The sequence below is a fragment of the Pyxicephalus adspersus genome, chromosome 6 (genome assembly GCF_032062135.1).
Source record: "Pyxicephalus adspersus chromosome 6, UCB_Pads_2.0, whole genome shotgun sequence".
Lineage (NCBI taxonomy): Eukaryota > Metazoa > Chordata > Amphibia > Anura > Pyxicephalidae > Pyxicephalus > Pyxicephalus adspersus.
Genome location: NC_092863.1, coordinates 88,977,669 through 88,988,857, shown reverse-complemented (window position 1 = coordinate 88,988,857; position 11,189 = coordinate 88,977,669). Strand labels below are relative to the sequence as shown.

Sequence of the window (11,189 nt, the reverse complement as noted above, 5' to 3'; positions counted from 1 at the left end):
AAATGTAGAGTGAAAATGAATGATCTAACAGATCAACCACCAGGAGAAAAGAATAATTTGAACAGCCAGACCATAGACAAATGTAGAGTGAAAATAAATGATCTAACGGATCAACCACCAGGAGAAAAGAACAATTCGCACAGCCAGATCATAGACAACTGTCGAATAAAAATGAATATTCTAAGCGACCAACCACCAGGAGAAAAGAACACAATGGACATACTAAAAATATCAGATGTCTCAAATGATACAACCAAAAGTTTGGAACCTGCAGAGGGATCTTGTTTCTTGGCGGTTGACAAAAGTCCTTCCTCTGATGATAACCTAAGAACTAACTCAGTCCAAAGTGTTGGTGGAAAGCAAATGAAGCGAAATGCATCAGTCCACAAAGAGGCTGAAATGCATAGTAAGAAGAAGGCACTGGATATATTTCCATTGAACATCTTTTGTGCTTCAATTAGTAAAGGACATCATGATATAATTAACAATGTTGTTGTTAAAAATTACCAAGGGGGTATCGCTGAAAGACGTTCGAGTTGTGGTGAGAATGGTGAAATGCTAAGCCTTGTTAAAAGTAAGGATGGTATGTGTTATAATTCAACTGAAATAGAAAAGGCACATTCACTGCATGTCAAGGATAACATTCCAAATTCTCAGGAGCCGTCACAAGTGTGCCGAGACCCTGACACAATTAGAGGGGCAGAGCTAGTTCGAGCTCGGAGCATTGACCTAGACCAGGCTAGAGGAGCCAGCTGTCCCTTGTATTTCATGGGCTCTGCAAGCCTATGTGAGAAGAACTCAGACAGCAAAATGGTAAAAAAGAAGTTTAAATCTGCTGGAAAAGAAACCACCAAAACTGCAGGAAATGAAGCACAGGCAGTGGATGTAAATGAGGGTTTTCAACCAGAAGAAGAGAAAAGGCTCAAAAGGCAAAGTAGCATTGACACAACCGGCTCAAAGGACATCAACAAAGGTAAGAACAATTTTGAGTTTTCGGTGATAGATTTACACATCAAATTTCTATACGGTAAACAAAATTACATCTAAACCTAAAGACACCTTAAACTATACATCTATGTGCTTCGAATTACAATTACTCTATACAAATCCTATTTTCAACATGTGTGTTTTAAAGCTTTCAATTTGCTTGTGTTGTTTTTGTGGTTTGATAAGATTCCTTTTTTTAAAATGCAGCTCAAAAAAATGAGATTAGGCAAATATGAACAAACCAATTTAAAATAGTGAGATTTTTTAGGAACCATTTGTATCCATTAAGGAACACATCACGGCCAAATACGAGCTGTAATGGTGTCCTACACAGGGGTTTTGGAAGGATGAGAAATTTAGAGGACTGCAGTTTACATTATCTATTGGATTTGACTTATTGACCGACCTTTTCATGTATTCATTGTACAAAGCAAAGATATTTCTATTTAATTAGCAGAGAAATGGTTGGATAAATTTGTATTGGCAGTAGGACTGAGATCCTCATCCCAAAATAACCCATAGTAATATATGTAAGTCAGAGTCATCTATAAAAAAAATTCAAAAGGTTTAATCTTTTATTCTGTATTTCGTTAGTTATATTTAAGAAAGAAAACCAGTCAACAATGAGGATATTTCCTCTATCAGGTTTAATTAGTGTATTTTTATCATTCAGGAATATACATTTGTGTTATTATTAGTTTTTTTCCAATCAAACTAAGAAGGTGAGTCTGGTGTTTAGGTATTGATACCCCAAGAATGCCTACTGCCTGTGCTTAAAGCTGATAACATTCTGTGTGGTCCATTGGAACAGGTGAAACTGTCATTTAACAAAGTGCTCCTTTGTGTAATCTCAGCTGTTATATAACTGTTTTGTTTTTATCGTTGAACTCAAGTAGGAGATAGAACTGCCTTATAGTATGAAGCTCAAATCAACATATCTGATCTGAGAGGCAAAGAAAAAAAAAACAAAAATAAATACATTTCCAAGAGGTAAATCTGCATACTTATAACCATTTCGGACTGGAGATTCAGATTTATAAAAATACCTTTTGCTGGTTGTGATGACCTTACTGATCTCACCAGCCCTAACAAAAACAGAAAATGAAGGATAACCACTTTAGTCAAACATGGCTGCTTTACTTTTGTATATAACTGTATATTGATTTTAGATTAGAATAATGAGATTCATACTAATTAATAGCTTACAATATTTGGTTTTAGTTATATGTTTGAGTTCTGTTTACATTAATAATATGCTCAATGGTATGCCTCTCATTTATACACCCTTCAAGAAGCCATTGTTTCAAGAACCCTTTAACTTCTGTTTAGTTAATAGCAAAATTTTAAATAGATGTAAAGTAATAAAACAAATATTATCTGTAGATTTGTTATATTGGTGTTTTTGGTTTTTGAAGAATCTCCCAGCCAATACCAGAGTGAGTTATTAGCTAAATTAAATATTTATATTATATTTCATAGCAATCAGTGTCTCAACTGGCTGGTGATGGTTAGAAGCTGTACTATCCTTGACAACTTCCAGCCAATAAGAACGCTTCCCACTTTGCATTTTACAACTAAACTTGGAACTGGATTAAGTTGTTACCTTAGTAAGTGCTTTGAAGTTTGTGCTTGTGATCACCCATATTAGTTTGTATTCTAGCCGATTTTACTTGGAAAACCTATTGATAAATGGAGCCTGTTGGGCTAACTCTCTCCCTGGCTTCCTTTTTATCTTGTGTATTCTAACAATGAGATCTTTCTACCATAATTCCAAGCTCATTGGCCTTCTGGGAGTTTTAGGCCATCCCACCCACTTTTTCTCTGCAAGAGATTTTTTTGCAGGATGGCTGGTACATGTTGAAACCTTGTATTGTTGGCTGTGTGAATGCCTTTCCAAATGTTTTTGAGTTTAAGAGCAGTTGCCAGTTTGGTTTTGTCTGCAAGGGATAATTCACTAAGTTTATAAAGTCATAGATTACTTTGCAAAGAACACTCAATGAAACCTTAAAAAATGTATTTGCAATGTACACAATGGGATGATAGAAATTACCAGAGCTTCCTCTACAAAGGTAAATAAATATCCCATGCAAGGGTATTATTAATTTTGCTATATGAACAGCCTACATTCTTTTAGTAAATCTCCCCCATGGTTTTCTACATTTGGATGCGCTCCTGTGCATAAATTAAAGTGAATTTTAAAAAACCAAAGGTTGAGTGGAAATGACTACAGTAGGTGTGTTGGCGTAAGTACCCAATGAGATCTTCCATTGAGAGTCCATGCGAAATACACAGATATATCAGTTTAGTTCTCCAGCACCTACTGAAAGCTGAAATATCATTTCTTCTAAGTTTATTAAGATGTTGGAGCTACTAAAGTTGCAACTTTAAATGAAATCTAATAAACTAGGTGCACAAAATATTTTGTAATGGAATGTATGTATCATGCCCCCATCACTTGGAAAGAAAAAAAGAAGCTGTGCCATAAAGGCAACACTATAATGATTTTCCAGTATGCTATCCAGTGTTAATGAGAGGCTATAAAGGAACTTTATAAATTACATTGGGAACGGTGATGGATGAACCAAATGAAATGTGCTGATATTGCATGATTGAAGCCGTCACTTGTTTAAAGTATATATTGAAACTTTATATCATTTTGAATTATTGTGCCAATCTTGGCATAACTGCTTGAAGCTTTGATGAATATTTATTAAAATGTTGGATGTTTTGCTTTTAAAAAAAGGAAATGCGTTTGATATAAAGATGGCACAATGTGATAATATTGGCTCATTCAAAAGTAAGTGGTTATGCTGGAAGTGACCCATTCTAGATACCTGTTAAGTAGTTTTTAACAATTCAGGTATTTTTAGGGGTTTGTGGGGAAGAAATACAAAGTAATGACCTGTTTCTACTTTCTATAACCCTCAAGGTAATGTTCGAGACAATGTAATGTTAAAATAAGATGCTCCCATAGAGTTTTCAAACAGGCCCAGATAGTGCCAATCCTAATTGCCTATACCTGATTCTTGATGCCTACACGGTTAAATGTGGGTGCCCAATAAAAGTGATTGCACCATGTTGAATATTTACAGTCACGAAGGTATATTTTATTCTAGAGCTACTTCAGCTTAATACAATAATTTATGACTCCCAGCAGTAGAAGACTAATTTTTACCACTTCCGTGGGCAGCAAGTGCAAGCTGCAGCTTCCGGAAATGTCTTTATGAATCCAGGCTTCCAGGAGGATTGAATGCCTGTGTTTTCCAACAAGCTCTGTGGTTCTATACTCTGACCCTTACATCTCTATAGGGTTTAGTAGGGATGCAGGGACTGGCAGGAGGAATAACATATAATGCATATAATAGAGATGAAGGCATTTAGAGGCTGCAGTGCTAAAAGACACTCACTGCCCAATAAAGAGGTAAAAAAAACACAGTCTTCTTCTGCAGGGAGCCTTTGTTTAGATTTTCCAGTGTAATCCCAGGATTAAGCCCATTAATGCAGATCAGAATCAGCAAACATACTTATACCTCATGTGGTATATATACATTGGCATTTATTCCTAAGACCACCCAACACATGTAAAAAGTAAAGTCAGACAGCTCAGAGCAATATACATTGTAAGGCACTGCATGGCCCCCTAAAGTGGTGCAGATATTTGCTTTATTAGTTGAGGCCTAGTATGGCCCCATTTGAAAAGATGATCCAAGTGTACTGCTTTGGTTAGTACAGTACCAGATTTTTTTGGTTCTGCACTGGATCAGAGCTTGTATGTACCAGTGTTTCTATTGACTGGCAGCTTTGCCAATCCCATCAGCACACATGTGTGCACAATGCATGCGGAGGCTAGCTGGGCTGCCAAATGGTGTCATAAGTCTTCATCCCTGAGTGGTCCATTGCCCAGGCTTGGACTTGCTAGCAGCAAGCAAGATGGAACAGGGTAGCAGCAGCAAGAGCATCACATGGCTCATAATTTAGACAGATGTTAGGGAAGGCTTTGGGTCGAATTAGAGTCAATCGTGGGGTGGTGCTGGGGAGGGGTTTGAAAGGGGTAAGAGCAGGTCCAAGAGTACGTTTTTCTCCATTTGAAGTTAACAGGCTGACATTTGCAAGCACTTATGTTAGGGCCCAAGTAAATGTAAACAAAGCATAAATTACCAATGTTAACACTTGGATATTATTATTGTGAATGTAACCCTTAGCGTTGTATGCATGGTGATTGTTTTGCTTTCTAACCTAAACCTACACCCCTTCAACCCAGACTTTTAATTTACCTATACAGCATATACCTATACTTTTACCTATACATTTACCTATACAGCCACTGGCTGCTCAATATTTACATCCTCAATAACAGGGATGTCCATCTTCTGTCCTCAAGGACCAAATACAAGCCAGAATGTTTATGTAATCACATTTTCTGACCCTTTACATTCAAAACTTGAGAGCCTTCTCAAAGTTTTTCACCTCTGACCACACCTGCACAGTCGGTCATCAACAAGTTGTATAGGGCCATCTCCTAACATTGTAGGCTGTATACAATACTGGAAGAGTCCACTGCAAAACAAGGGCAGCAATAAATAGGATTTCGTCCAAAAGAATGTGAATATTGGAAGGTTGGGTCTGTTGTATTTGGGAAGTAAGAGGGATATATAATGTATATATATATATTTCTTAGATTAAGTTTGCAGGGCAGGGCCCTCTTCCCATTTTTTCTTTGCTCTAATGGTTCTAAACATGTAACTGCATTGCTAGATGCTTTTATTATTCTGTTAACGGTGATTATTATACTGTTCATGTATTGTTACCACTATTGCTTCCATCTTACTTTGTAAACCGCTATGAAATATGATATATATATATAGTGGAAATTTTCTTCTCCTCAACACAACATTCGTGGTATTGCGTTAAAGCATGTGTTTTAACATGTTCCAGCAACTTGCTGTATACATGCCTTGGCATTTATTTTATTTTAAAAAGCATCACAACACAAATATACAGTATAAGAAACTAGTATTAAAATTCACTAAAGGACATATACGTAAGTGAATTATGTGCACTGCATTGCCCATCTACCGTAGCAATGTTCTCTTTTTCTCTTGTTTCTGAACCCATTATACACCTAAATTATGCCCTAAATCAAACTGGAACAAATGAAACTATCTTTTGGTGCAGTGTTGACTTATTTACACTGATGTATACACTGTGTAGTGCACTTAGAATGTTACAGAATGTCTTTTGTAAGCATGTGAAGAGAAGTATAACTCACCAAGTGACCCAGGGATGATTGCTATTTTCAGACTTGTAGCCAACTGGTAATATAATCCTTGCAGGCTCGAGGGCTTTACTTTTCTTATACTGGTGTGCATGGCCTTACAGTAAAAGTTTAATATAGTTTGCAGTGACTGAGGCTTGCTGGAGATTTACTTCTTGTCAGAAGTGAATATAAGGAATATTGCCGAACAGAAAAAAATCAGCCAGTACAATGCCAAGACCTGATGGTGATCCGTGTCAGAAATAGCAGAGAATTAAGTGGAAAATTAGAAATGTTAGAATTGGTTACAGAATATCACTGGAAATACTTCCTAAGGATTGTTCACATTCCAACTTAAAGCAGAAATAAATGTACGGAAATACAGGGGGTGTGAGATGCTAAAAGTGCACTGTTTGGGTAACATTCGATCATTTCCCATTCTTTTCCCATTCAATCATGCAAGACAGACACACCAACACTCGTAGACTTTTGGATGGTGGGCAGCAACAAAAGTGTTATCAAATGAGGCACAGAGTAATGTAGTGTAAAATTGTTGAGAGAAAGCATAAAACAAATGTATAGTAAATGTGTTATTGCTTTTCTATGGAACTGTGAGCGAAAATGATTAAAATGTCACCAATAGTAAAGCAGCAGTTTTGTGTGAATGGTGGGACCCTGACCATACCATGGTTTTATTATTACTTTTTTATTCTGCTAGCATATTCCTGATTTTCACATGTCCTGTAGTGTTTTTCCACTGGTAAATCACAAGAAGAGAGCCATCACCCTCTGGGCTTAGATGGACACCACAGAACTAAATCTAATCTAAAAATAATTGTGAGAAACATGTTTGGTATTACAGAACGGACAGGCTATGTCCCTTCTGCAATAAAATCAGCCTCCACTCCATCTCGGGGCATAGGTCAGTCTCGGGTATTACCAGAACAAAGATCCAGAACATATACGTTGGTTTTCACTTCCAATGTGAACTCCGATCCAACAAAATGATTGGATCCAAAGGGAAATCTGCAGTGTATTGTAAGTGCCTGGGTTTTGGATGTCCTATTGGAGATTTATAGAACGGGTGTGTTAGTAAATATTAATCAAAAGTGCACAAGTAATTGTGTGTCTGAATCAGTTCTAATTACTTTTTATCTGAGAAAAACTATTGGAAGGACAGAATATCACACACATATATTCAAGGGTTTAAAAAACTAACTGGATATTTGACTTACGTTATTTGCTGTTTTTTGGGCGGTGCTATTATGTTGAACGAGTTATACATTGGTGTTATTGTATTGTTTCCACTTTTGTATGTTATTTATTTTGATTCTGGTTGTATTGTTTTTGTATCCCTGAAAAAATCCTTAAACAAAGAATGTTTTATAAAAAATAAAAGATAAGTGGATGGGTTGCTCAAGCACAAAACTGGCAGTGGTTCTGCTTGTGAGTTTTGGGTTGAAGTCTTTCAGTAGAGACACCTGTTACAGTGTCAGAGATGTCTTCATACTCCTTTAGGAAGGAAGTGAAATGAAATCTCCCCAGCAGGACAAAGACAGGAAAAAATAATCTGACTTGGTTTAACTCTACTCTATCCAAAACTAACGAGTTTGCCTAAACATAAAGTTGGGTTTAACACTTGGGTTTAATTGGGTACAGCAGCAGTGTTTTTTTTACTTTTATATTGTTTAAGCAAGATTTATACACCTATAAAGCTGACCATTTCAAGCAGTTTGTATTATAGGCATTTTATGGTTTGTCCGTACCCTTGTTAGTGTCACATTTGCTGGACAGCTTGACAGTGTTTCTTGAGAAGGGTTCCTTGAGAAATGTGGATTTTGACATTCTCAGGTCAGTTTAAGTGACTGTGAGCTGTGAATATAGCAGGAGTTCACTGAATACCTGAATGTTATTTCAAGGGTTTCCTTATGTTAAAATGATGAGAAACATTGATTTACCAGAATTGAAATAAAATCTGTGTTTCACTTAGCTTAGTTTCTTGAGCCTCATCTAATGGTTTTTAAAAATGGCATTGACGTTTATTTTTATATTTCAAATTATTTATTATAATGTCATAAATGGTCTGGTGCAATAGTTTCCATTTGGTAATATGTCACTACAGCAGCATGTGTGACTAAGACCCCCTGGTTTGGGAGTCCATGCTCCTTGTGAAACAAACCACGGACAGCTTTATTGCATGTTGTGAAACAAGATGCCCTCAAAGTGAGCTATTCTAGAGAACCAAATCAAAGGAATGACTGCACCTGCTTACACCATCAGTTGTGACTTTCCACTGAACAAGCACTGTGCATGAGAACATGGAAAGGGTCTATTTATACTGGTGACAAACCTGCTCACCGATGGAAGAGGGATCATGCATGGAAACTGATGCATAAGGACAGAAAAGCTATTAGAGTGCCTGCTTTCATCCCTAGTATAATCTGTTTATGTACAGGGTTGGCATATCCACACAGAATATTTAATTTGTAGGTGAAATCTGTTGGGAGTGTATTCTGTTAACTTTGGTATAGCTCTTGGGTATGTAAATGAAAAATCTCCACTGGAAACATTACTGGCATCTTAAAAGACACAAAGCACATCCCTGGTGTGAAAAGTTGGGTAATGCATCAGTGAACCTCTCCTAATTCACTTTCTATATACGATATCTTTTGCCTTTATCTTTTCATTTTTTTATTTGTATATGTGTCCCTTCCACACCCCCATTGCCTAGAGCAGTGGTGGGCCGCAAATAATATTCTGTAAATGTAAAGCTACAAAATGCTATAAGAGATGGCAGATATGCAACAATTATTGGTTAAACACTATGGGCATGCTACTAGATATGGTCAGAAACTCATACATGCTGCAGGGGATTGTGAACAATACTATACGAGTTGTTGAAACTTGGAGACATGCTTCAGATGAATTGTTGAAGACATACTTTAGGGGACAGACCAGAGACAAGTTACTTGAGAATGCTGGAGATCACTGCTATTACTGTTCCTTTGCTTCATCATTTGTGCTCTCTACAACCTCGCTTGTCATACTTTTAGTTTTTCTTACAGCAAGATCACTGATAATTTATCTGTGGGGAAAAACATGCTAAAGAAAAAAAGATGAATAGCATAACATTGTAACATTGTGGGAAAGAAAAAATCGAAAACTATTAAAATACTCCAAGTCAGTCTATGGAATATATTTACATCACAGGCACTAAGTAAGCAATAGAATACCCACCAAAACAATCAGTGCCATGGGTGCAGGTTGGGTACCAGAGGATAGAATAATGATGATCCCTAGAAAGAAGGACAGAATGTCTGCCTGCTGTTTGGCTTTTAGTTCCATACTAGAAGCTCCAAATACACTTTTTTGTAGAAGCTTGCTCCCCTTTGCAGCTACCCCTCCAGAAGACCTTCTATAAGGAGTATTAGCTGCAAGCTGGAGACTGTCCTGTTCCCATTGACTGATCCATTCTCTATTGAAGCTTGGGTAGATTTCACTGACTTTATAGTGTTTATATTTCTTCTGAGCTATAATATAATATTAAAGTATATATGTGTATGTATTTTTTTTTGTTGTTTTTCAGATATAGTAGGCAATGGTTAAAGCCTTGGGTTTAATTTGCTGTCTGTGTCCCACTGGGAGTTTTCACCTTCACTGTTGGTCCTGTGACCCTTGTCTCCACAATGGACAAAAGACAAAACTCATCTGCAAAGTCTTTACCATACTACATGTACTATTTTTTTAGCTGCCCATACTTTATATTGTGCCACAAATTTGGTATTGAAAAACTATTACAAGTGGGTATATACTGTATAAAAAATGCCTACAGCTTTAAAGAACATAAAATGCATTTTTATTTTTCAAAAAATGGTCATCCTTATGTTTTAATATTTGCAGCTCCCAAAATCCTGCATGGCATCCAAGCTGAGATATTTCCTGATTGCTCTGGAAACTTGAAGCTCTTCTGTCATTTTGGAGATATCAATGCTGATTCTACTATCACATGGACTAAGGATTCCAAGTTGCTAGCTCGAATGCAGAGAGGGTGAGTGCAACATTTTGTACAATGGAGGCATCGACTCAGCATTGTACATCAGTCTGAGATAGAAATCATTGTAAGCTGCCACTGATTGTTTTAGGAGTTTTTTATTTAAAACATTACAGCAGTGATGTGCAAGGGATCCAAAGCTCTAAACACTGCTTTGTGTCTGGCTATGCTGGTATTTTTTTAGTGTAGCTGCATTTACATTCATTTATTACATTGTACCATGATTAGGACATGACAGACTCAAGTAACATGTTACTTTATCTGCCTGGTGAGCTGTTCATGTGCACCTGTCAAAGGAAACACTGAAGCACCCACTGGTGGTCTAAAAACACCAGTTGCCTGGTTATCATGATATTGCGGCTTCAACCTTTTTCCAAATTACATACTCAAAGTTTTCTAAACCCAGTGGGCTAACATACCAGTCAAGCACAAATGTTTTCAGTGGAATGATAGCAGTTAAAGTCTCTTTTAATCTCAGATGATAGATGTATTTTGAATTCCACCATGCTCATAGTAAGCTGGTACCTGCATTTACCTTTACTTATCTTTCCTTACTACCTAGGACAATCTAAAAATTCTTGTGCTCAGATGGCAGAACTCTGGCCTAAGAGTTCTATCGACCAATGACAACTCTTTTTCAATTTTTCCTTTCTTGCCTTGAGTATTGATGAGTAAAGGCTTGCCACATTACCCTTAATTTGGTATTATTCCATGATTGTCCATGTGTGTGTGACACCAGCATTGCTCCCCCATGGTTACTTTACTCCTGTTCCAGGCTCCCAGGGTATGAAGTGAGGCTGGGACCTATGTTGCTGTACTCAGGATGCTGAGATTCTAAAATACAGTGCATGGATCTCCCGGCTATCAACAATCTAGGAAGTTACCAGCCTGGTGCAT

General features: G+C 37.1%; 1 protein-coding gene across 2 annotated transcripts in view; it reads left to right on the top strand.

Moving 5' to 3' along the window:
• Positions 1-4: 4 nt before the first annotated feature.
• Positions 5-11,189, top strand: part of ALPK2 (alpha kinase 2) — a 39,850-nt gene continuing 28,665 nt past the window's right edge. Inside the window, exons 1-2 of one of the 2 annotated variants that reach the window (XM_072416537.1) lie at positions 5-973; positions 10,142-10,289. In XM_072416537.1, coding sequence (XP_072272638.1) covers positions 16-973; positions 10,142-10,289 — 1,106 coding nt within the window. In that variant the 5' untranslated portion in view covers positions 5-15. Of the gene's footprint in view, positions 974-7,192; positions 7,280-10,141; positions 10,290-11,189 lie in introns of those variants that run through there. The other variant, XM_072416539.1, reaches the window with a different exon arrangement.